The 25112-nt window shown below is 38.2% G+C and overlaps 1 protein-coding gene across 42 annotated transcripts in view; it reads right to left on the reverse strand.

The window, feature by feature from the left end:
• Positions 1-25112, reverse strand: part of ESRRG (estrogen related receptor gamma) — a 393084-nt gene that overhangs the window by 26264 nt on the left and 341708 nt on the right. For all 42 annotated transcript variants that reach the window (XM_083857929.1, XM_083857950.1, XM_083857945.1 and 39 more), the window contains one exon: positions 22280-22441. In XM_083857929.1, coding sequence (XP_083714055.1) covers positions 22280-22441 — 162 coding nt within the window. The remainder of the gene's footprint in view (positions 1-22279; positions 22442-25112) is intronic.

A 25112-nucleotide genomic window follows, 5' to 3' on the forward strand; every position in this document is an offset into this window, starting at 1 on the left:
TATCAGGCCCAAACAATATCCAGGCAAGGCGGCTATAATAGCTACCTACAGATGAAGCCATAGATAAAGATAAACTATAAATCTACACACAAATGCAGGCACATTGCCTCAGGATGACAGAGGGGAGAGGATGAGACACTTGGGAAAGCTGGCGGCTTGCAGAAAGGCAACCTTCTCTCTCTGTCCCTGTTATTCAGTTTGGAATTTGTTTGGTTTCTTAAAGATGCAAAATCCCTTAACACTTCCTCCACAAAATTATTATTTTTTAAGAACTGTGAATTTTTATATGGAGTCACTTTATCCACCTATTAAATTTGACAAAGGGGATTTATGTGGACAAATCAAGTCATCCTCGAAATGAAGAATCCTAGTCAACAAGTTTGCAAATCATGTTTTTAAAAGTGAATCCAGGTCACTTGCTTCTGACACTGAAAAAAGCAACCATCCCTGATTTCTAAATGCATTATCGTGAGCAGATGCACAGAGGTGAAGTTAGATGATAGGCTTTCACTGGAGGCAGCACCAGAGATGCAATTTCATGCAATATTGTCCAACATTATTTTATTTTCAGTCTGAAAATGAAAATACTTCTAAAATTCACTGCAAGTTAAAGAAACAAGGGGATTATAAATGCTGTTGGTACCTGCAACACCAGAATGTAGTTTATATCCTAGTTATGGAGGTGACCTCCATCAATGCCCTCCTTAATGTAAGACAGGAGGCCTTCCAAGTATGCGGTGTTAGTCCCTCCAGAGTGAGACAAGGCTGACTAAATGATCTCTAAGCGAGAAAAAGAAATAGAGCTGCAGCTCCTGACCAATTCTGAAAGAGTCCAGGGAGGAGTGTGAAAACATTAGCTTGGAAACTGCATCTATCAGTACCCATTCCAGTAGCCCACGGTCAGTTGTGATGCTGATGCCATGCTCATGGCTGAGGCTAAAAGCACTTCAGAAGGCAAGAAAAGTTAAAATAAAAATATCCTCAGTACTCTGATTTCTAACAGACCTACAGAACGGCTTGGCCCTTCCCAAAGAAAATATGACAGATTTAGAGGAGGTTCAGAGAAAGTAAAGCAGTACCTAACAAAACTCTTATGAAAGGAGACTCAAAAAGCAGGAATTGTCTTCCTTGAAATAGTGATGTACAAGAGAATGCAGTAGAAGTGTACATAAATTGATATAAAAAATAGTTCTAAAGCTTTTATTCTGTCTCAAAACACAGACCATGCACCATACAGGAAAATACAGGAAATCCAAAATTGAAGACAAAGGGAAATTCTTCATTCACAGAGTAGCTAGACTGGAGAACTCCTTGCCAAAGGATGTCACTGAAGCCAAGAACTCAGAGAGGGAGCTGATGCTTACATGGACAGCCAGAATAGCTCTGGGTATTAATACTGCAAATCCAAATTAGGAGGACAAGGATATTTTTCTTCCTTATTTCATCTAATCTCTAAGCATGAGGAATTCAAAATAGTTTTCCTGAGGCTTCTGCCTGCTATGGGGTTCATGTCCTCTCTCCTGAGGCTGATCACTGCTGAAGGCAGCAGAGTGTGTGTCCATGACCTATAGCATTCAGTTCATAGTTTCCTAAAAACTGAAGCCTCAGAATTTGGGCTGCATTTCTTTGAGGTGTTTGGAACCTACTCCTAAGAAGTGAAGCTCAGAACAGAAGAGCTTAGAGAGTTGTGCCCCAGGGTAAGAATTTCAAAATCACAGCAACTGAACTCTCACTGTACTGTTACTGTGGAAAGACGAAAATAATGGATATGGAAGATCCATGGTGTTATCATAGCCACAAAAGCAGGCAGGTGCATGTATTAGTGTGTGTTTGCATAAGCCTGTGTACGCACACATTTGTACTGAGCAAACCCAGGGTATTCTGAAAGCTACTGAAATGAATAAAGATCACCTGCTCATTAACTTGTAGTCTTTGCTTATTAAATATGTCCTTTCTTCTAATATATATATAAAAAACCCCTGTCTTTGCTGAAGGACAAAATAATAATGTAATCACCCAGGTCAGATCAAAGAAGTATTTTCTGAAACAGAGAACAGAGTCACAAAGGGTCACTGGTCAACAAAGCTGCACCTGATAACAGGCAAGGGAATGCATGATTCAGGTTCCTCCAGCATAATGCTGAGGATGCTTGATATATGTTCTTTCAGGACCAGTGTCTGTTTTTAACATGCTTTACTGAAACTGCACGTATGGTGAGTATTCACTGTACATGGTGTGAACTGATCTGCTCCTTGCAGTGCACGTGGAAGCATCATAAACATTCTTAATGGACAAAATAAACCAACTTCTACATACTAGACTATACAAACACCACCAGATTGTAATTCCTGAACACGACTTTAAATTGCCTTCTAATACTCTGAGAATTTACCAATATCTGGTGAAGACCTCTGTTAAAACATGCACTAGGAAAATTGAGAAGAATAGATGCAGACAAAGGAACTGGCAGATCTTTTACCTTCTCTTCTTTCCATCAGGTGGACTCATTTAGCCAAATTAGCATCAACCTCACAGATAAGCTCTGTGGCTTTACCTCTTTTTATCCTCCCCATCACTCATATCAGTAGACTAAAAAGCAGGTATGAATATACACAGCAGGAGAATTACGTTTTTAATTTTTACTTCGTTCAAGTAGGAAGTAAATGCAAAGATGTTATTTCTGTCTGAGGCAGTAATACCAGTTTGCTACATTGATCTAATAAAAAGGATGATGATAATGTGAGAAAATGCATAAATAACACCCTACAATTTTTATTTTACAAATGAAATGCATGAAGTTTTAACCTCTATGGTAAATGTCTAGTCTGTTAGACAATGCCTATCGATATTCTGTAATTTCAGATTACTGTAAGATTTTAATAAAGTACAACAAGGAATTTGTGTATGTCAGAAAGTTAGTTTGTAGTTTAGTGCAAACTACTCTGAAGCAGAACTAGCTGAGGCATAGTTAGAGTTTATTTTTGCCAAATATGAATTACTTCAAAGGAAAAGGTAATTAGCTTTACATATTTTGGGAAAGACTTGCTTTTCAGTATTGGGTTTAAAACATTTCTTCAAGTGATTTTTGGGTGTTTTTTTTAAATGAATAGCTGCATGTGTCTTACATATGAGTAGGAAGTGTTTTTAAGAAACCTGGTTTAGAGAACACATAAACGAGAGGTTTTGCTAAGTCTCAAAAAACCCCTGACTGCAGTAAAGCCACACTCAGACACAGAAAAAGATATTAGCATAAGGACAGACCAAAAATGGAAGGGATACGGGGGTCTAATTGTATGTTTCCTCTTTCAATATTCACCAAATGGGGCACAAATTGTAGCTGCTATAATGCATGCCATGCTTTACACTGATTTTCTACACTTGGTATTCCCTAGCTGAATTGTTTCTGGAGTCTATGGTGATTTTTTTCCACAGCAAATCAGCAGTTTTTCAAGAGGTCTCTGTGCAGCCCAGGAGTATGACATTTACTAATGTGTTGAGATTCAGGGATTCTCCTTTGTAGAAGCCAACACTAATAAGAAAGATATGGTTCAGTGTCCTGGGTATTCTTCCCAGTTTTATTAATTAGATGGAAAGCTTCTCCCTCTGGAATACTGCAAGGTATTTATTAACACTTCAGCCCACAAACTAGAGTAAATTTACAGTAGTAGAGGTAATTGTTACATACACCGGCTCTTGTTATCAACTTGGCAGGGATAAGCAAAAAAACCCCCAGAGGTTTAGATTATGATCTTTTTCATGATATTTTAATTGTGCTTTTTAATCTGCTAAATTAAAAACTATAGTACAATCTTATTCAGATCACTGGCAAAAAAGATTGTATCAATTTGCAACAAAATGTATGAATGCTCCTATCGCTTTTAATTATACAAAGAATTTAACAGTCATATTCAATATGGCCACAGAGTGACTGAGATACAAACTCCTTCTTTTGCAGTTGTGCCATCTTATCCCTAATCACCTTCATATTTTATTCCATGTGTCCCATCTTTTAAGGCACAGACTCCCTTCCTTCTCTAGATGATCTTTATTATCACCACCTTCCTTCTCTCTCTTCATGTTCAGCATGACGAGATACTCCAGCAACTGTGTCTCAGCACAGCGATGATTGATAATGACCAGGCAGGCACTCAACAGTATCTCAGTTACTTTTGTGCTTTACACAGAAGTGTTAGGTATGCCCAGAGACACTTCATGCAACCACATTTCCCTCACTGTTGGTTTCAGCCTTCCTCCTTCTCTTTGCATTCTTCTGCTATCAGACCCTCTTATTCCTTCTGGGCACCAGTATGTCAATTTATAGTGCCACCAGCAATGCCCTCTCCTTAACTGGTCCACACTAATTTACCTACACTTATTATGCAGTGCTCAAACTCAGTGCTCTCAAAAGCTTGGAGTTGGGTTTTATTTTACAATGCTTACCCTGTTTCTATATTCTTGCATCCATTGAGTGTTGATCAGCCCAAATACCTCAAAATGGGCTCTACCATCAGGTATTAGGGCATATTCATCAGTAATTTTAGAGATTACACAGAAAGCAGTTGTGCTTTGTGAGGATGTGCCATTAAAGAGGTCTGAATCAAAATCTTTACATGCCAATACTGCTTGATCATCTCTGGTTTCTTTGGCTTTCCTCTTGACCCAGACATCTGCTTTTAAACATCTATTTCTTGCTGATCCTTCTTTATGGTCACCAGACATTTACTGTGGCTTCCCTTATGGACGTGAAGTGCCCTATCAGTGATCTGAGAAGGAAAGGGGTGAGAATTTTGTCATCTATTCTGTCAAATCCCTGCTTAGCTATCCTGACTGCACAGGGCACAAGTCATTTACAGCTAGCACTTGCCAAATACACCCCTGTCAAAGAGCTAACTAACTTACTAACATCAGCAGTTTTTCAGGACTGTATCATAGATGATGTCAGAAGCATAGATGAAGCATGAGCATTTATCAACATTTATACAGGAAGAATTTGGCCTCCCAAATCTTGCAGTGTCTCGCTCTGTAATTCTGCTGGAATGACAAAGTCCCTTGATAAATTAACAGGGCTCTTAGGCTGTTTTATTCATCTAAAGTCTGAAAACAACAACAAATATCTTAACCAAAAAAAGGTCTACAAAGTATATTCAACACTTCTGTAAAGTATGTGAAATGGATAAAGAGATAAACTGGCTAAAATACTTAGGAAAGGATGGAGCTCAACTTTAACACTTGCTCTTCATGCTCTTTTGGTCTATTTCTCACCGTTGGCTAGCGGACAAAGTATGAGAAAACATGAAGCTCCTTGTCTAAATATTTTAGCCAGTTTATCCCTTTATCCATTTCATATACTTTTCAGAAATATTGAATATACTTTGTAGACCTTTTTCTGGTTAAAATTGAGCAGTACAGAGTTTGAGGTGGCTCCTACTATGGCAACCACTTTTTCCTGCATATTTCTATGGATGCAGGACTATGCCCACAAAATGAATGTGTCTGGCATTGCATTAGGATGAACACAAAAACTAGGACCTTGACCACGTAGTGCTGACTTTACAGCACTGACTGAGAGGGTCAAGTGCACCAGTGTTGTAAAACTGAAAACAGACATTGGTATTATACTGCATCTATGAAAATGCATAAAATACATTTAATTAACTCTAGGCTGTGATACAAACTGACAATTCTCAACAGAAATTTCAAAGCTAAGCCTGACACCTTTCGAATAATTTTGCTCAGGAAGGTACATATTTAGGCCAGATTTCTATACATTTGTATTTATTTTTTTATATATATGAAAAATGCATATTATTTACCCAATTGCCTGGAATGTCTATTGGAGAAATACATGTTTATTTTTAAAAGCAATCCATATATTATTTACTCAGTGGATGAGAATGACTTCAAAAACTTGTTCTGGTCCATCAAATAAATACATATTTATAAATGGTTTTTAAAATGCATATTATTTACCCAATGGACTGTAATGGCTCTGCTAGTGCCATTACATGTAAATATGTAATTAGCCACATAATAAAAAATCCCCACAAAATTTCTCTGAAAAGCATTATATCTCCATGTGTCAATGTACAATACCTTTTCTATTGTTATTATTTTTCTTTAAACAGCAAAGGCGAATGACCCTATGCTAATGACTAAGGCTTTGCTGTATTTCAAAACCCCACTAGCTCTGCAATTATATAAAACATAAACTTGAAATCCTCATTTCTTCCTTTTAAAATTAGTGGTTTGGAATCCTCATGTTGCAGTTGGTACACCTGGCCTGGATCTTTCTGCCAGCCCCACGGAAGCTGACCAGACTCTGCATAACTGAACACTCCTGTCAGTAGGAGTTGGTTCTGTTCTCACACAAACTCCTCCAAGCTGTTAGCCAATGCACCTGCACCACTGCTGGGCCATCCAATCTTTTACACTGCCAAATTTCACTTATTTATTTCTCTTCACACGGATTGTTTTCTGCAAAGCACTAAACATCCTCAAAAATATCTTTTTCTTGAGGGAGTGAGGGCAGGGTATGAAACATGCAACAATGGATCACAATGTATTTTATTACACAGTCTTGTATAAGTTTCTGTTTGAAAGGATGTAGCACCTACCCCAAGTATTCAGGAATTAATATCAAGAACAAGACCTGCCAGGCCTACAAAAATAGATGCACACTTTCCAACAGGAGTGAGTAGTATCATTTTTAGTAGTGCACGTGTGTACGTGCTGGAATAAGTGTCACACATTAAGATGTAAATTTTATTCTCTGAGCTGAATGCCAGGTGATGAATTCTGATAGCATAGTGATCAATTGGTACAGGTGCTGCACCTGAGTAATGTTTGTTTCTGTACACATTGGCAGCAAAGGTGCAGCACTAACACAGGTGTCACTTGTGTAGCTGTGCAACATCTCTGATTTCCTGAAAACTCTCACCCTGGTAGTTAGGCTGTATGTAGTTCTGCCAGTTTTTTCAATTAGACCCATTATTGATTTGATGAAAAAGCAAATTAAACATACCATGGTAGTATGTAAAATGGTTAGACAGAACATAAGGTTCTGGTGATTGAGCTTCTTAGGCACATTACCTCTGTGTGCAGCTCTTCCTCACCCGAGTCTCTGGAGACTACAAAAATGGGAGAATTCTGCAAGACAACTCGGCACCACCGGTCTACCAACTGAGGCATGGAACATCCAGGAATGCATTAATGTAAAATACCACGAAGCTCAAAGTTTGTTGAGACTAGAGCTACAATTACTTAGTTGCTTCATTTAGATCTGGCATAAACCTCTTTTCACAAAGCTGCTAGAGACTGACACGAGTTTGAGGATAAAAATCTATTGTGGTGGTGCTTAAATTCAATTCCAATTGGGTTTTTACTGCTCCAGTTTGGTTTTATAATTTGTGTTTTATAATTTTGTAATTATTACTATTGTTTAAGATGGCCTCTCCTTCCCTCTCCTTCTCTCCTTCCCTCTCCTTCTCCCCTTCCCCCCTTCCCCCAGACTTTCCCGCCAAAACCTTGGTTGTCCTGGTAACCCTATCCCATAATAGTTGTTTACCACTTTTCTGTTAAGTGTCAATCTTTAAGTTATATAACTTCCCCACCCCCTCATCATGTATTCCTCCTCCCCAAGTTACTTATTATTGGTTCAAAAGTTGTGCATTCCCTCATTATACGTTGGCAAAAGGTTGTGATTGGTCCCACGCAATCCCACCCCTGTAACCCACTCAATAAAGAGCCGTGGCATTCCGAGGTCAGCGTCTCTCCTCGGAGCGCTGCCTTGGGAACACGCATCCCCTTGGTTGCACACCCTGAGAGTCCCGCCTTTCTATTCTGCGCACTATCCGCACCGTGGTCGAGTTTGCCCACGCCTCTGGCAAAGTGGCCCCCTGGATGTAGTGGCGGCAGGGCTGGCCGGAACTGCACCCATTGGAAAAGCCGAACCACTGCAATCTATAGAAACAGATAATAACTTTTTTTTTCAAAATAACTAAGAAAAATTTGTTAATTGATGGTACATTTTAAGTTGTCTAAATCTCTGGTATGCGGAATCAACACTGTGTGCAGCTTACAAGTATTTCTTTGCAATTTCCCCTCATCAAAGGACATGAGTTTTGATACCAAGAATAAGTAACATGCAGTGACTACCCAGGACTTACACATTCACGTTTTTACAACCACTCTTCCCACCCCTTTGTTCAACACGATGGGGAGCCCAAAGCAAGTGGGTGTGCTCACTAGAAAGCCTCTTCACTAATTTCCATTTAATTCATTTACCAAATCAAATCAAACCCTACTGTGAAAAACTATCTTCTCACAGAGGGGGCTAAAGGATCTCTCCAGAAGTCACTCCAAAGCACCTGGGGTTCAGCTTCCCAAAGCAAGTTTGCTGAAACAAACAGAACTAACAGGATGCTGAAGCAGCAGGTCCACCCAGGGCACATAGCTCATGGCAAGAAGTTTCTTAAGGTCAAGCACAGTAAGCCCACTGTCTGGCTTTGGTGTGCTGGAAACCTACATTAAGTCAGCACAAGCCTACAAAATCCTCTTTTCTTATTTCCGCATAGCCGCTTGTGTCAGAGCAGAGACAGTATTTTGCACTCTCTCTCTCTCTCTCATGTCACTCAGCATTGTAAGAAGTCCCAATAATATCATTTCCAACTGGCCCAAATTCCTGTTGAAATTAGCACTCTCCCTGCAGGTCTGCAATTTTAAGGCCTGCAGCCTATATTATTGAATCAGTCAAAAATATCCAGGTAAAAGGGATGCTGCTTAAGACAAGGTTTTGGTTTATTTTGCCATTCCTGCTGCCAGGGTGTAATCTTATGCCTCTTTCTTTCTTGAAAAGCATGTAAATTGTTGTACACAAATAGAGTCATTCATGGAAAGCAAGACATCACAGAACAGACAATAAACATATCAATTAATGCCTGGGATGCACATGAAGCAATCAATTTTCCCAAATCCCAAATCAATTAAAAAAAAAAGGATAAAGAAAAACAATTTGAATTTTCACTCCTCTAAAAGGTGGAGATGAGAAGAGAGAGGGAGGGAAGCTGTGTCAATTCTTCTCACTGTCTGCCTTCGCTTGTTTTGTAATTACTAAACCTGAGGTAACTTGAAAAAATTGTGAAAAAGTTACTCTGAGGAAATACTGAAATTTCAGATTAAAATATCTAAAAGCAAAGGAAGAGAAAGAGAGAGGAAGAATACAGCAAGTATTAGGAAACTTTTGGCCTTCAGTCTTACACATGCACAGGGTGCCTGTGCTAAGAAAAGGGGTAATGTTTCCCTTCCTGTGTCTTTTTGTGCACTGATGGAAGTGATGTCCTACAGCGTTTCAAGCCATTTATTGAAGTTTGGTGGTGGTAGTGGGAATGTTGTTAAGGGAAGTAAAAAAAGCAATGTCCATTTGAAGCTTGTCTGTGAACTTTGCATGAACCGCCAGGAATAATGTAGTGTGATGACAAGCCAGTTATACCTTCCACTAAATTTGCTGTCTGGAATGAACTGAAATAGTGTTTGGTTTGTGTAATTACGTCCATCTATCTTTATATTCCAGCGGCATATCGCAAATTGAAAATACTAAAAATTGACTGTTGGTTCTGATATTTAATGATTGCCAAAGACAAGACGATGATTTATTGGTTACTTACCGATGTGACACATTTGCATCTTATTAGACGGAGATTACTATTCCTTAAAATGCGGACGAGGCCTGATCATGTCTGATGGATTGATTTGATTTGCAAATGTAATCAAACTAATAAGAGGGAAAAAATGAGCAATAATGCCTTGTTTTTCAACTGGCAATCACTCCCCTGCCAACAACGCTGATATCCCTGACTAAGCAGCCTTCACACAGTCTTCCTGTCTCCTCAAATAAACAAAGGGATGCAAAGAGCTTGATAAGAGGATAACGAGCCAAGTATGGATGTAACATGGAGCCTGTACCTCAGCATTGTATAAATGTATCAATGGGAGTACCAGGAGAGGACTTACAGTGCCTTCAGTTCTTAAAAAGCAGCAAGCAAAAACTCAAAGAGCAGAACCATAAGGCAAAAGAACCTTTTACTAAATGGGGGTGGGGATGGGGGACTGCGTTTAAAAAAAATGGTTCTAATTCAGGGAACCCCAGGAGAACAGACCCCACAAGCACAAAATTTATAGAATAAATACCTGGAATTCCTTAACCTGATAGGAAGCTAACTGGAGAATGTATTTTGGACAACATGATTCAAGTAACTGGAATCACTGACTGTGGCCACAGCATCAGAGAACCTGTTTCCAGGGACATGCTGGATACTGTTTTAAAATTATTCCAAATACTAAATTCAGGGTTTCTGTCACAGCAAACATTCTATCATTATGGCCAGATGCTGATGCTCCTGTAAGCACTGAAATATGGTTCTAGATAAGACCAGACTCTTATTCAGCTTAAAGTAAATGACCCTAATTCTCCACAGTAGGATTCTCTTTCTCGTTAATATTAATAAAAAGAAATACTAAAAGGAAAAAAAGAGCTTTTTGTGAGGAATTGCACGAAGTCCCCCCCATTTACATGAAAGTGGCAATTCAAGCAGAAGGCAAATAATAAAGCTCTGAGGTTCATACAGGTTACGGATTGTGACCTGCATATTTAGGGATTGATCCAAAGCAGTGAAATCAAGGCAAGTCTTTCTATTGGCCTAAATGGATTTTCATATAAAGCTTTACTAAAGAAGGAGGTTCGAGAGCGAATACTGACAGCTGAGGAAGTGATCCTACATATATTTGGGAACACAGAGAATGCTCCACAATGGGAAGTGCCTGTGTAAATAATGTGATTGTACTATTTAAATATTTTCCAGACTGATTGCTAATTTGCTACACTAAGGGATATTCGATAATGTAAAAAAAAAAACTTGCTTTAGGGAACAGCCATTATGAAGTGGCAGGTTAAAAACAAAGTTGAATATATAGCTCCAATTACCATGCTCAAAGACCTCAAAATATTTTCATAATTTAAAGTTTTATAGCTCATGTAATTTATATTTATTTTAACAGTGGAAAAGCATCCCGGTCAAATTCCAATTAAATAATTACATTTTGCCTACCTAAAATTCTCACTGCATTTTTAATTGGATAGGACACACTTCACTGCTTCTCCTAAATTGTTTAGTATTGCCATTCAGTATATAAATAGCCACCACTTTCTAGCACGGAGACAGTACACTTGTCTGTGCAGCCATCAACAGCAAATTGGAGTTCATCTGTGTTGGCTGCAGCACTGGAACTCAGGACACCCATGGCAGCCCATGTTCCCACCATCCTGCCACAAGCTGATTTTAGGTGCATTTTTAATTCCTCCTAGCAGGGTCTCTGAAAGATTTTATGTTTGTCATTGATGCTGGCTGATTATGATGCTGCTGGTTATGAAGATGCAAATGTTCCTTGTCAACCAACAGCCTCTTTTCTTGACTTTATCTCCTGAAATGCCCACCTAAGTCTCTTGTCAGACACTGCCCTCTGTAGGTTTATGCTACAGAGGAAGCAGGAATAACACTGCACGGCATGTGCCCTGCTTGTCCCCACTCCTCCCTGCACTGCCTGTCTGGGGCACCTGTTTCCCAGTGGCCTCTTGACTACAGAGCCCATGGTGTACTTCACATATGAGGATTACAGAGCACAGCAAATTAATTACTCATCACCACTGATGTGCCAGTGCAATCCTGCAAACTCCAAATTTGGGTTGCATATCTATTCAGCAAAGCATTCAGCACAACTCATTAATGGGGTCCAGAAAACATTCAAGTAACTTGAAACACAAAGAAACTTTAAAATTTACTCTGATAATCTCACTGAATGAAGATAATCTGGAATTCACAATGCATTTTGCATGTTATATATGTAGCTGGAGATTCACTGACACTAAGCAAGCTGCTCCTGAATCCACCCAACAGTTAACTTTATCTCTGGGAAACTTCAAAGTAGTAAAGTAAAGAACAGATCACAGAGTAGAATGGCTTTCTACAAGAGACTGATATGGGGAAGGACTCTTACATTCTTCTAACTGCAAGCATAGTTAATTAATGAGAGACACAAGGGTCACAGAAAGTTTTATATGTTACTAGATATAGCTTGAATCATAGTAAGTTTGGAGTCTAATGCCTGTCCAGCAGGGCAGGCATGATGCTAAAGCACAGCCAGAAGAAATCTCTGGCTAAAAATACACCCTTCAGCCTGCTAGTGTCATGATATATTTATGCCAGAAGTGCAACTTCTTTGAACAAACATATGAGCAGCAGTCATTATCTGCTAAACTGTTCCTCCTTAATCTCTCCAACAGCTGGATGCACAAAAACTGCAGATTTGCCCCCGCCTCTTCTCCACCCTCACCACAACTCTTTGCTCCGGTGTTCTCATGCATAACATGTCAGGACTTGCTAAGTGAACTGACTCTGCTCTGTAAGTGCCACTTCCATTGAACTTGGAGCCTTCTGCATCTGTAGTTGTGTCTCATTTCAGTATTTGATTTCACCTCAGCTCTTAATGCAGCTGATTGAAACTGATGGTGCACAACGTGGCAGATGAAAACATCTTGGGGAGAAGGGTCAGAGCTATACTGTGAAATTTCCACTCATCTATAACATGTGCCTCAGGAGTTTGCTGTGGAAAACAACTTGGCCAGACCAACAAACTCTCAGAGAACTTTCCAGAATAGGTTTTCAAATGAAAGGAAGGTTGTGTGTTTTCTTGCATGAAGAATCATCACAATATTTTAATACTGCTTGCTATGCAGTATTAAACTTGGGGATGATGAATTAAAGTAACATAGAACACTGAGTCAAAAGTTACAGTCAAGTAACTGCTCCATCTAAGGAATTAAATACAGGGGCATCCAGTACCTGCACTCTTTGGATTCTGTGTTTCCTTGGATTCTTTCTGCACACACACACATATACACTATATATATTTATATGTGTGTGCATAAATTGAACATTGCCCAACAAAAAAACTTACTACCAATGAAGACATGAGTTCATAAAGCCCTGGTACAATCCAGCTGCTGCAGAAAGCAATTTCTGCAGACTCATTTTTTAAAAACTGCTGATTCTTGTATCGGGCAGGACTGAGCCCTGCCGTTACAACGCAGGTGCTCCCCTGTTATCCATACACTATATATAACCAGACCCAGGTCACCATGTGCCCTGCCAGAAACGTGCTGACTGGCTAAGGGGGCATTGCAATTCAGGTAATTAATCCTATTCTAATGTAGGTTAAGCAGGTGTGAAGCTGAACTTATCCAGAGAGAAAGTAGATGCATTCTTAGAATTACAGTATTTAACCGGTCTCAGCTGACTTGAAACTAGACCATCCTGTGTCTCTGACCCAGTCATACAGGTGGAGACCTGTCTGCCCTAAATCCAGTCTAAGCAACTGGCTCTTTCCCCTCCTCCCCTCTCCTATCCTGGATTTACAGTGTCAACATGTATAACTGAGAAGGTGCTCTTTTCTTCTCCACCCAGAACAAAGTAAATACATTTTTGTTGGAGGCTTAGTTAGATGAGTAAGTCAAATGTTTAGTTTAAAATGGCCTAAATAGTTACCATAAGAGGGATATGTTGCTCTAAGTTTACTTCTGCATTCTCAGTGTCTGCTATGATCCTTTCAGAGGCCAATTTAAATTACATATAAAATTGATCATCTTATCTCCAACAAAGCCTTCAGGAATTTTAAAACTGAAAAAACCACATTTTCTTTGGATGTTCTCTAAACTGAATCTGGTTGAAAAATAACCATTATTCTTCTAGAGGAGAGGAGTCCTGTAAATACAGAAGTGATACTTAGTGAACATGAATGACAGACTCGGTTCTGCTGCATTTGCTTCTTTTGCAAATTCCTCACTTAAGAAATAATGTCAAGATTTGTTCCAACTTTCCTCCTGTGTTTCTGAGCAAGGCATCTCCCTGCTTTGCAGCCATGCTCTACTTGTAAGAAGCTGGCCATCCTTGAGGTATGAGCTGTACAATTGGGGGAAGTTTGGGAAAGGACACCCCCTAAAAGACTATTTGGGAAGTTTCAATTCTTTCATACAGTGTGCTCTTAACCGGTGGTCTTTTAATAAAGTTGAGCTGAATTATGGGGGGTGGCAATGGAATGATGGAATAGGCACATGCCTGAAAATCTAACGTGCCCAGCTATCTCGGGTATGGCACTCCCGATGGTTGTTCCACTTGCAAAAGGCCATTATTATTGAAGCCTCACACCCAGCTTGCTTCCAAGGGAAGAAAAAAAAAAAAAAAAAAAAAGAAGAATGGAGATTACAGTAAAATTAAAAAGGTTAAGATACATTTAGACCTCTTACCCTCTGGTAATAAGATTAATTCCTTGTTGGCTTAGAAGAAGGAAAACTGCTACTGAGTCATCTGCAATTTACACAGACCTAATCTAGTAAACCCATTTGTCACACAAGAAGTGGGTACAAAGGTGAGTATTGTTGTCCCCTAAGTGGAAATACTTGCTTAAACCTCGATTCTGCACAGTGCTGCAGAGTCCTGAGGTGGTGAGTACACACAGGGGACAAAGGAAACTCTCAGCTCCCACTGATACACTGACTACTGATGGGGATTTATCCCTTCAGGGCCAGATCCTTGAAAAACAAGAGGCTGGCACAGCATGTTTGACTTGTACACCCATGACAACTGAGCCTACCAAAGGCTCCTGGTCTGTCTCTACAGATTAACTGAGCAAACTACCACCTGTATTTCTTTTTAATTTTTGCTGTAGTATCTGACCATGGAACAAGCCCAAACCATTTCCTGCAGTTTCAGTTTGCAGATTTGTACAACCCCCCCTCAAAAACATCCAGATCTGCTAATAGAACAGAATAATATTTTTTCTCATTCTTTTCCCCTCTCCTTTATTCCATTTAGCAGTGCATTTGAACACTTGCAAATATGAAAGGAGGCATTTTCAGCCTCCTAGTACTTCAGTCACACAGCATCTGTGAGCATACAACACCTCTAACTCAGTCTACTAGTCACTCAGTGTAATACAACACTCTTGATTTTGCTGGAAGAATAATAGCAAATGGCTGCTACATCTTTTTGTACTTTTGCATTTAAGACTCAGAAACCAGGCATTTTTGTTTATGGAAAGAAAATGAAAAGCACTGGCATTCATTACTGCTGATTTGCTCTTTTTTATTAATCATTTCTTATTTTTAAAGGGCCACAGGAGTGAACAACATAATGCAATGGTAGGAAGATATTTACCAATTTAGCACCTCATTATAAAACTACTCAGAAACCTCTTTGTCTCTCGTTTAACATAATAATTATTAGTGGCAACAAAAGTGGGTCCCACACTTGCACCATGATTAGCAAGTGATGAATTTGGGTTGAATATATTGCATTTTGCTAAGTAAACCTTACTATATCCCAAATCCTCAGCCTAAAAAACATCTAATTTTAAGAAAATAATTTATACTCCTGTTTAAATGCATGTTTCCAAATTAACCAGTGATGTTCTATAGGAACCAGCCTCTTTTATGCTTGAAGTCTCCAGCTGCCACACAATTTATATCTCTTTCCTCCCCTCTTTGTTTTTCAGCCATTTTCCCTGAATGTCAAAGTCAATTTAGTGCATTTCACTTTGCTGAATAAATCAGAGGCGAAATCCTTGCTAAAAGTGAAAATTTGATTTGCTAAAAGGAGCTTAGGGCAACTATTAATCAATATATCCAGAGTGTCAAAGCTAAGGCCATGATAGACATGCATTCATTTGGAGATTGGTTGAGGCAGATAAAGGGGGACACTGGGAAAAAAAAAAAAAAAGAAGTGCAACAGCCAGACAGTGTAGTGTGAATGTTGGGGGCATGGGTGGAGGGAGAAGACTGATTCAAAAAAAAAAAAAAAAAAAAAAAAAAAAAAAAAAAAAAAAAAAAAAAAGACAACAAAACAAGGAAAGGAGACAGACAACAGGGAAAAAAAGCAAGTACAAAGCAAGTACTTGTATATGAATAAAAGGTGAATAAATGTCTTAATAGAGACATAAAGTCACTGTTTAATTCTGATCTTGAGAGAAGAGGATTTTAAATAAGAGATTTCTTTTTTCCTAAAAAAACCCTAAAATGTTACCTGTTAATTCAATTTTTTGACTTTGTTATGCTTTTGGTGATGATTATTCCTAAACAAGCTTTTTCACTGAATAGGTACAGATTTTTAAGTCATAACTAGCAAGAGCTTCAGGTGTCTTTTTGAGTTTTACTGAATATTTATTTTATATTCATGTATAATTTTCAGGTGATGAGATGTTTATATGTTTGAGATTATTTTTTCCCTCTCAGTTTAAGTTAGTACAAGTAAAAAAATGCCAGAAGTGACTAACCTGGAAACTAAAGTGGTTTTTTTTTGGTTTTTTTTTTTACCCCAGGACATCTGTGTCTAGCATTATTAGAAACCTCCTCACCTCTCCAGTGTTGTCTGAGTTCTGAACTCAGCAGACACACTAAGGATGTGTGCATCTCCAGTTGTACACAAAGCCTATTACTGTTTTGTACTGAAATCTGATGAATTTTTGCCACTGACTTCAGCAACAGATTCATCAAGATTAGCTCAACATTGTATCTCAGCTGGGTATGTTAAAATGTTTTAAAAACCTAAACAGATCCTTTAGTTACTACCTTTTGCCACACTACTGACCCTTGTCTTGCCTTGAAAATGCTAGGAGACTTGTGGACATGTTTATTCATGTGGACATGCATTGTACTACTTCTTCCTCCCTGCCTTGTAAGATCACTTAAACCTTCTCTGTGATACTGTCCTCAAAAAATTAAAAACTGAAAACTGCCACCATTCCCAGAACTTTAAACACCAGGATAGATGAACTGCTGGCATTTTAGGCACACTGCTGTCCCATTCTGCTTAAGAGAAAACTGAATCAACATGATGATCTAAGCCCTGGCAGTGTTGGGTGGTCCATCCACACTAATGCTCAAAAATAAAACCGGCAGCCAATTGCTGATTTCCCATATTGTACAATTCAGTGCCAGAAGACAAGGAAGTCATTAGTTTTTGAGAAACCTCTTGGCTGAAATCTCTACCCCCAAGGCCCAGGGAATGGCCTGCCTTAGATCACATGTCACACTAGTTGTGAGTTCAAGAACATTTCCCTTGCAGGAAGAGCAGGTCTGGTTTCTGTACTTAAAGCATGTTTGTAGAAGGAGTTAAAAGAAGGGCAGATACCAGGCTTTTGATAAAGTGTCCCAGTTAGCACTTTGAGAAAGGGCAGGATGTCCTGATTCCCCGGGAGGCTGAAGTTATTATTCCTGCCAACCTCTTAGCACCTCACAACTCATCCTTCACTCCGTGTCACATGAGCAGTGAACACCACATTTACATGTCCAGCTCTCTGTGGAGGGACAGGCACCCTGTGATGGGGTGCTCTCAGAAGCTGCAGGGCTGTGTCTGAAATGGCCCTAAATCCAGCTGGCAGCACAAGGGATTAGGGAAGGCTGAGCACAAAAAATGCATTTTACAGCAGCAGGCAGCAAGGTACAGACATACAGGAATACACCTGTCTCCTTGCAGAGCTGAGATCCTCTATGGGCTGCCCCAATAACAATCCCCACAAGTGATTGTGGTCAACTTTTTTCTGTACTTTTACCTACATGGGGCGGTATTTCTCAAATACACGGTGAGAAAATAGCATTTTAGAAATGACAACTCTGCAGCAAATCATGTTCTTGTTCAACATTAGAATGTCAAACTACACCCCTGAGAGCTGCTTTGGGAAGGAAAGCTTAAATATTGTCCTCCACAAAGAGTATGCTGGAACAACAATGTTTCATAAAAACATTAACACTAAAATATTCAAAACATCCTTGTACTTGATACATCAAAATCTTTTTTTTTTTTTTTTTTTTTTTTTTTTTTTTTTTTTTGGCAATACTGGCACCAGTGGCAGTATGGGTTTCTAACTCTTCCCTTCCTTGAACATTGCTACTGCTAACAAAACAGGGACACAGCTAAAGACAAGCAGGCTTACTTTACTAAATAATGTAACTAGTTATTTCTGATGTATTAGTCTGATTTACTGTTTCCAAACAAATTTTTCATCTTAAGTGCAAAAAGTTGATTTCTATGGTATAGTTGATGTTTTTTCATGCATGCAAATTTTGTAGAGAACATTTTGTCTTTAGCTGCCTGTTATGCACATTTTTAAGAGCTTAATGTTTGCTGCCTCCACTTAATATGAAAGTATGTTGCACGTTTTGGTGAATGTCAATGAGAGAGTTACAAAAATCACGCTGAAAAGACTCTGGTGCTGTGAACAGGGATCAGCAGAAAACCACCCTATACAGCTAAAGTTTAATTAATATAATGCAACCAATGAAATGAAAACTCCCCAAAATACAATGTGAGGGGTAGGAAACTCAACCACCAGAAAATATTGAATTAAGGAAGGCTTCCCTATTTCAAAAATAAACAGAATAGAATAGAATAGAATAGAATAGAATAAAATAAAATAAAATAAAATAAAATAAAATAAAATAAAATAAAATGTCTTGCAGAGGTTTCCTAATATATTTACAATTTATTTAGGTCAGTTAATAGGAGTTTTGTCTCATCAGGCAGGAGATGAAGCAGCATCAGCGTCTCTCCCTAAGCACCTTCAGTATTTTGCTAACGAAGTTACAGTACATCAGAATATTTTAATCTGACACAAAGAACAACAATAGATCTGACTGCTGGCCTGATAATCTTCTTATCACACCCTGTGAAACCTAGCTCTAATATTTGACTGAACCTCCATTACTCGGCAACACATTCTAAAAAGGCCAACAATGGAGAGAGAATGAAGTGGAGTGTGGAAGTACCTCCATATCTACATAAAAGAGATTAGAGGCGACAGCGTTCCATTTTACAGCTCAATCATATTGTGTTAGCATGCGCTTATCCGAGCGCGGATGAAATTGAAAGAGAAATAAAAAAGAGTCAGGCAGATAGGAACCATAAAAGCGAGGCATGAGCAATTTCCAAGGATATAAAAGGATGCTAATGGCGGGGCCCTGTCATTCTTAAAAAGGGCTATTAGGGCACCATCATCTGTTCTTGTGCCCTTACGCCTCTCTAACTAAAGTCAAGCATTTCCTAATGCCATTGTGATCTTTTTCTTCTTCAAGATAAGACATGGTCATGTTTCATAACAACACACTTTCCATTTATTTGATTTATAAATGCAAGGAGACTAATTCTATTTACTGATAAAGCCTTTCCATATATATTTTTCTTTCAATATTTCCTTTTGTAGATGGTATAGACTTTTTGTTCAATAAAAGCAACTATTGAAATATTTCCAATACCACAAAAATACTAATGATTTTATGAAAGGACTTGAACTTTGTATAATTTGAAAACATTTTTTAGTCTATGACTGAAATGGGAAATGGCTGGCCAGGGCAGAATGAATATTGCATTGTTACCTTTTTGTAGATAATCCTATTAAAAGATTTTTTTTCAGAAGAGCAAAAACATTGCTTTGGTTTCCTCCACAAAGACAAATTTTACATTGCAATGCTTTAGAGTTGAGATCTTTATTAGTTATTAAGCACCTGATATATAAGGGCCTTTAATTACACTGAACCTTAAGAAATCACTATAGTAAAGAAAGATTTGCTGATTGCTGCTTTGCTGTGCTAGGCACAAATTCACTACTGGTATAATTGATCGACTCTACAAGATTTACACCAAGGGTTTACCTAGTCTGCCAAGCTACAGTGAACTTTTATGCAATTTGCACTTCTTTCCTAATTTATCCTTTTCCCCATCCTGTTATGCTTCTGCCTACAGCAACATTTGTTAGCTTTGCAAACAGGCAAGCACCAATCCAGGCTCTTCTAGAAGTTGTTTTGTGCCAGATATTAGCTGAGAGTAGGCACTCCAATCATACATCAACATTCACAACCAAGCCACAAAAGCTCAACCTATTTGCCCTTTAACATGTCCAGCCCCTTTGCATTTGGATTTTTGTGATCAAATGGCAGACAAGAAGCACAGATTTATCACTGTCCTCTGTTACTTGAAGGCATATAAAAAGATTGTCTTTATTTCCTGGGGTTATTTTTAAATTTTCATTTGTAAATTAAATCAGATAAGTACACTTACCTAGAATGGTTTTACCACTGTAGGTGTGGCTTGAGTTTACTTTGTATTAAAATGCTGTCTTGTGGCAGGTAAGTTCCTCAAGAGGCTCAAATTTTAAATTTTCAGGGCCAGTTTATGGCATCTAATACCTTTTCCACACTAACCAAAGGCACCACTTTAAAGGCTGCTCAGTCAGTGCCTCTGCTCTTCCCATAGCTCCAGCCAAATCCAAGCTACACAGCATATTCACAAATGAGACTGACAAAAGTTCCCCTGTAACTGCTATGGAGCATGACTGACTTTTTTGAGAGCTACTCTATTTTGGTTAAGGTGATCTAGGTATCTTCCAAAGATGAAACTCAAACTCACCTACTTAACTCATTTTGACTTAATTTGGGGTGCTTTATTAGCAACCAGTGTAAGACAAAGTAGCTACTATAATATAGAGTGATGTTTAAATTAGTTTACAATTTGCTTGGCCTCATCTAGAACTGCTCTGAACAAAGCCATTCAGAAATGTCAGCTGTGTTCCTAACCACTGTAACAAATTGTTGCCTGAACGCTGCACACCTAATGACTTCAAATTAGCTGCACTGCGATATTGCCTGACAGTTCGTTACGACTGTTAGCAACATAGCCGGCGTATCATGACCAATAAATTGGTTTCAGTGTGGGCTGGGAAAGGGACTTCCATCAATTTGATTAAAGAAATTACTGTAGCATTCAAAGCATAAAGACAAACTAGTTTAAGGAGACAGAAATAAGTTAACTGTACCAGAAAAACATTGCTTGTGATACAAGAGCTTGTTTATACACCGTTTGTGGCACAGAGAATGACTAAATTTCAACTGACTGTTTTAGAGTCTGTAGGCTGTTGTCTTTCCTCTGAAGTAAAAAAAAAAAAAACCACTTCATAAAGGTACAAATTATTATTATTCTTTGACTGTATTTATATATAGATACTGTGTTTATATTTATCCAAGATGACCCAGAAGAATTGGTTAGAACAAGGGGAAAAAAAAAAAACAAATAGCAAGAATATTTCTTTGCAATTTCTTTTGAAACTAGAAATAAAATATCTTTAACTCTGATAAACAAACAACTGACTGGATTATTTATTCTAGTATTAAGGTGTCCCAAAATCATATCTAAAATGAGAATGACGTATTACTCTGAGGAATTAAAGGTTATCCACTCTCATGCTTAATAAGGCTCCACTATCAAAATTAGAAAACTAATGAGCTGATGAAAACACACCAACATGTTCACTCTGGACAAGAAAAATACCTTAAGAAACAAGAGAAAAAGCTGACCTTTTTTTGTGTGACTTTACCATTTGTGAAAGGTGATAGACTGAGAACCCTGGAGACTTCTCTAAGTTCGTCTGCTAGCTCACAGAGCAAGAACAAACACCTCAGCATTGGGGAGGGGCAAAAATACACCTGAAATGTTATTTGAAGGAATTACTAATCTTCTGAGAAACGGCTTTTGATGACCCCCATTTTTCTTGCTAATAAGATTGCCAGTCAGCTTTTATAATTTCAGTGCATTTTTGTGATGCAGACTGCAGACTCCACTCTGTGCAGATGAAGGAAACACTAAGTTGTAAGAGGAGACTTTTTGGGTCAATTCAGTTCTTTGTACTGAATTGTTGGTACAATTCAGTTCTCACACTAGATCAATCAATGAAGAGAACAAATCCTCTGTGCCTTGCCAAAATATAATTGAAGTTTTCACCTCCTGTGGTCAGAAGTGCTGCACATATGTAACAGAGGAGTTGGACTCACATTCAAATACTGCTGAATCAGATGACTACAGAGGAGAGGACTTGTATGACCCTTTATGCCAGGCTAATGCTCTGGATAGCAAGGGAAGTTTATCTTAATAAAAGCAATACATGAAACAAAATAATTCTCTAAGCAGCATGTGAAACTTACTAACATGGCAACACTTGCGGCAACAACATTACTGCTTCCAAGGTAGGATACCTGAGCACTTAAACTATCGTCTGTGGCAATGTTTGGGAGACTTAGGAAAACTTTATGCATTGCAGGGAGACAAAAAAATAGTACTTTTTACCAGCACAGAATAACCCATGTGATGATTTCTCTATGTTATCTGTTTGCAATAAATACTGTTTGTACCTGGAATATGCTTAGCCCATCCAATGATCACCACCAGTTCTCTGTCTGCCAGGTCACAAAGAGTGGTAAGTGCTTTGATGTCACTGTCTGGAACAGTGGGGTCAGGCATAGCATAGATCTTCTCTGGTTCAGCCACCAGCAAATGGGAGACAATCTTGTTATCTGTAAAAATGGTCCAGAACATTACAAGATCACTAGTAGCATCATTCTACACTTCAAACAGATGGCTCAGATTTCAAAGTGCACCAAAATTTGTCTTAAGACACTGAACCTAATTACACCTTATTGTAACTTCGTGACCTCTGACAAGTAGTTACAGCACAAACAAATCTGATCCATTAACAGCATTTATCAAGCCAGACATGTATGTTCTTAAGAGAATAAATTTAACAGAACATATAAATACATGATCCCCTTTTATTACTGGAGTACAAACTTTATAAGAAAGTATTAATGCATTATAGTGTATTTTGTACTGTTCAAATAGAAATGTTTTGCTTTCATCTAATTGCCTGCAACCCACCCCACCCCTTAAAGGCAGGGATATTTTTGAGTGAGTAAATACCACATGTAATTAGTCAATCACTGAAATCTGTAACTTTTGTCAGTGACCCCAACTACCATTCATTATGTACAAACCCAGACTAATGATCTCCTTCTCATTTCTGAACAGGAAAAACCACTAAAATCAAAGAGAATAAAGAGTGCAAAACTAAGCAAAGTATTAAAGTATGCAAACTCTACCTCAGAAAACTGGTTTTGTGCCAAGAATGATACTTTACCATAGTCACATACTGCTTATTTTTATCTATCAAGCATTTTCATTCATGTGTTAAATATTTACTTTTTCATCCAGTTGACTTGGGACATCGATTTGGAATAATCATCAATTAAGTTATATGGAAAAATGCAGAAAGAAAAAAAAGAGACGAGCCCACAAGATTTACAATAGTGTTACTCTTCTGTAAGTAGGATAAACATAATATGAGCACTATATCCATGTGAAGGCACAATGGAAATATTTTATCTCTATTCAGGAACCTGATTTATTACTCTGAGAAGGCAGAACTGAAAAAAATAGGAAAAGGACTAATCATTAAGCTTCCTAATACAGGGTACATTGCTATACTTCCCAATATATTCACATTTTACTTTTCCTGGTAGGTACATCTTTGACCTCAAATAAACCATTAGAATTTTGAAGCCCAAATGGCACCCTTTAGTGATTTTACATGAATCTGTTCCCTTCAATGGGATTACACATTACAAGGCTTGATAGAAATGGGATTCCAGTGTGAGAAGACACCAAATATTTTCTGCGTGCAGAGAATGCTGCCAGAATTAGTATAATTTTCTCCTTCTGCATGTAAATCACAGGACAGACCACATTGTTCTCCTGCAATGGAAGCTGAGTGGGATGTGCCTTGCCCAGCAGTGTCAGAGAGGATTCCTACTAGGCCATGACATATTCCCATAAAATGCTCACTCGATTCAGATTTCTGATACTTTACTGCTCTTTAGTGACACAGACTCCTTGACACTGATCTACTACCTCTACAATTTTTGCCTTATTCCAAATTTGTGTGTCAGAAGTTGTGATATATGTTGGTCCTTCATATAATAAGTGCAAGAGCCAACTGGAAACCATCACATCAAGCTTGTTTTATTACAAGGGGAAATATTCATGCTTTATATGAACTACAGGAACTATGCCAAATGATGCAATTTTTGATCTCAATTTTTGATCATCTATTGATGAATAATTAGTTGACTGATTATCAAACTGATTAATGAGAAGTTCTATTCTTGTTTAGAAATGACAGATGGTAGTTTTAACTTATATTGGCAAAGAGCCTTTGCACATTTTTTAAATTTTTAAACAGTCTTTTCATAAGCTGTTCAATTTCACACAGAAAACATGTAAGCGGGAAAAGGTAACTTTATTTCTTTCCAAATTCCAGTATTTTTAATTGGTTAGGAAAATAGGATAAATTAATTAAGCGTTTCTCAACGTCCAGACATGTGCAGCTGAGGACTTCTACTTTGTGGGTTTCTAAACCATGATAAAAGAGTTAAGAAGAAGCACTCTCATCCCCAAGTTCTGGGTTTTTTTCCACTGCAGCACAAGAAATGGCCAAAGAACTTCATGTATGAGGCTCCTCACCAATGGTCTTCCAAAGACGATTTAGGAATATTGTCTATTTTGACTCAGGATTTGTAAAATCTCAAATCCTTTTTATTTTTGCAGTCAATAAAATCTAAGGGCAGGCCACCAAATTCTATGGTGAAGCTGGAAAATACAATAGAGATCAGAAGTAGGTGTAGGAAAGATCCTCCAAACACCTGCTCTTTCCTTACAGGGGGAAAAGCAACATGTATTGGCACATGCATTAGCATAGAACATAGGAAAATTCTGAATGTACTCAGAAAACTCCATCACTCAGGAAATTGAATAGCCATGAGCACTGTTTCTAGGTAAATCTTATTTAATGTTTCCCTAATTAGAATCAATAGAACCCAATTTTCATTCCTGTGCCTTTGTTATGCACAAACTATCAGTCAGGGTCCAGAAAATCTCCCAGGCTACTTCCACACAAAACCAATTCAACCGTTTCAAATCTGGACACTTATCTGCCAGGATTTGAAAATTAAGTTTTGAAAATGTTTATTACAAAATTGTTTGTGCTTGGACAAGCCAAGGAAAATAGAGGGAGGCACTCAGATAATGAGTAATGATTTATGAGGATGCTAGTTTATCTCAGACAACTGGAGCTTACAGAAATCGGTGTAGTTATCACCTTATAGGTAATGTAATGCACCACGTTGCAATAAT

Source organism: Zosterops lateralis, assembly GCF_965231275.1.
Source record: "Zosterops lateralis genome assembly, chromosome: 3".
Taxonomy (NCBI): domain Eukaryota; kingdom Metazoa; phylum Chordata; class Aves; order Passeriformes; family Zosteropidae; genus Zosterops; species Zosterops lateralis.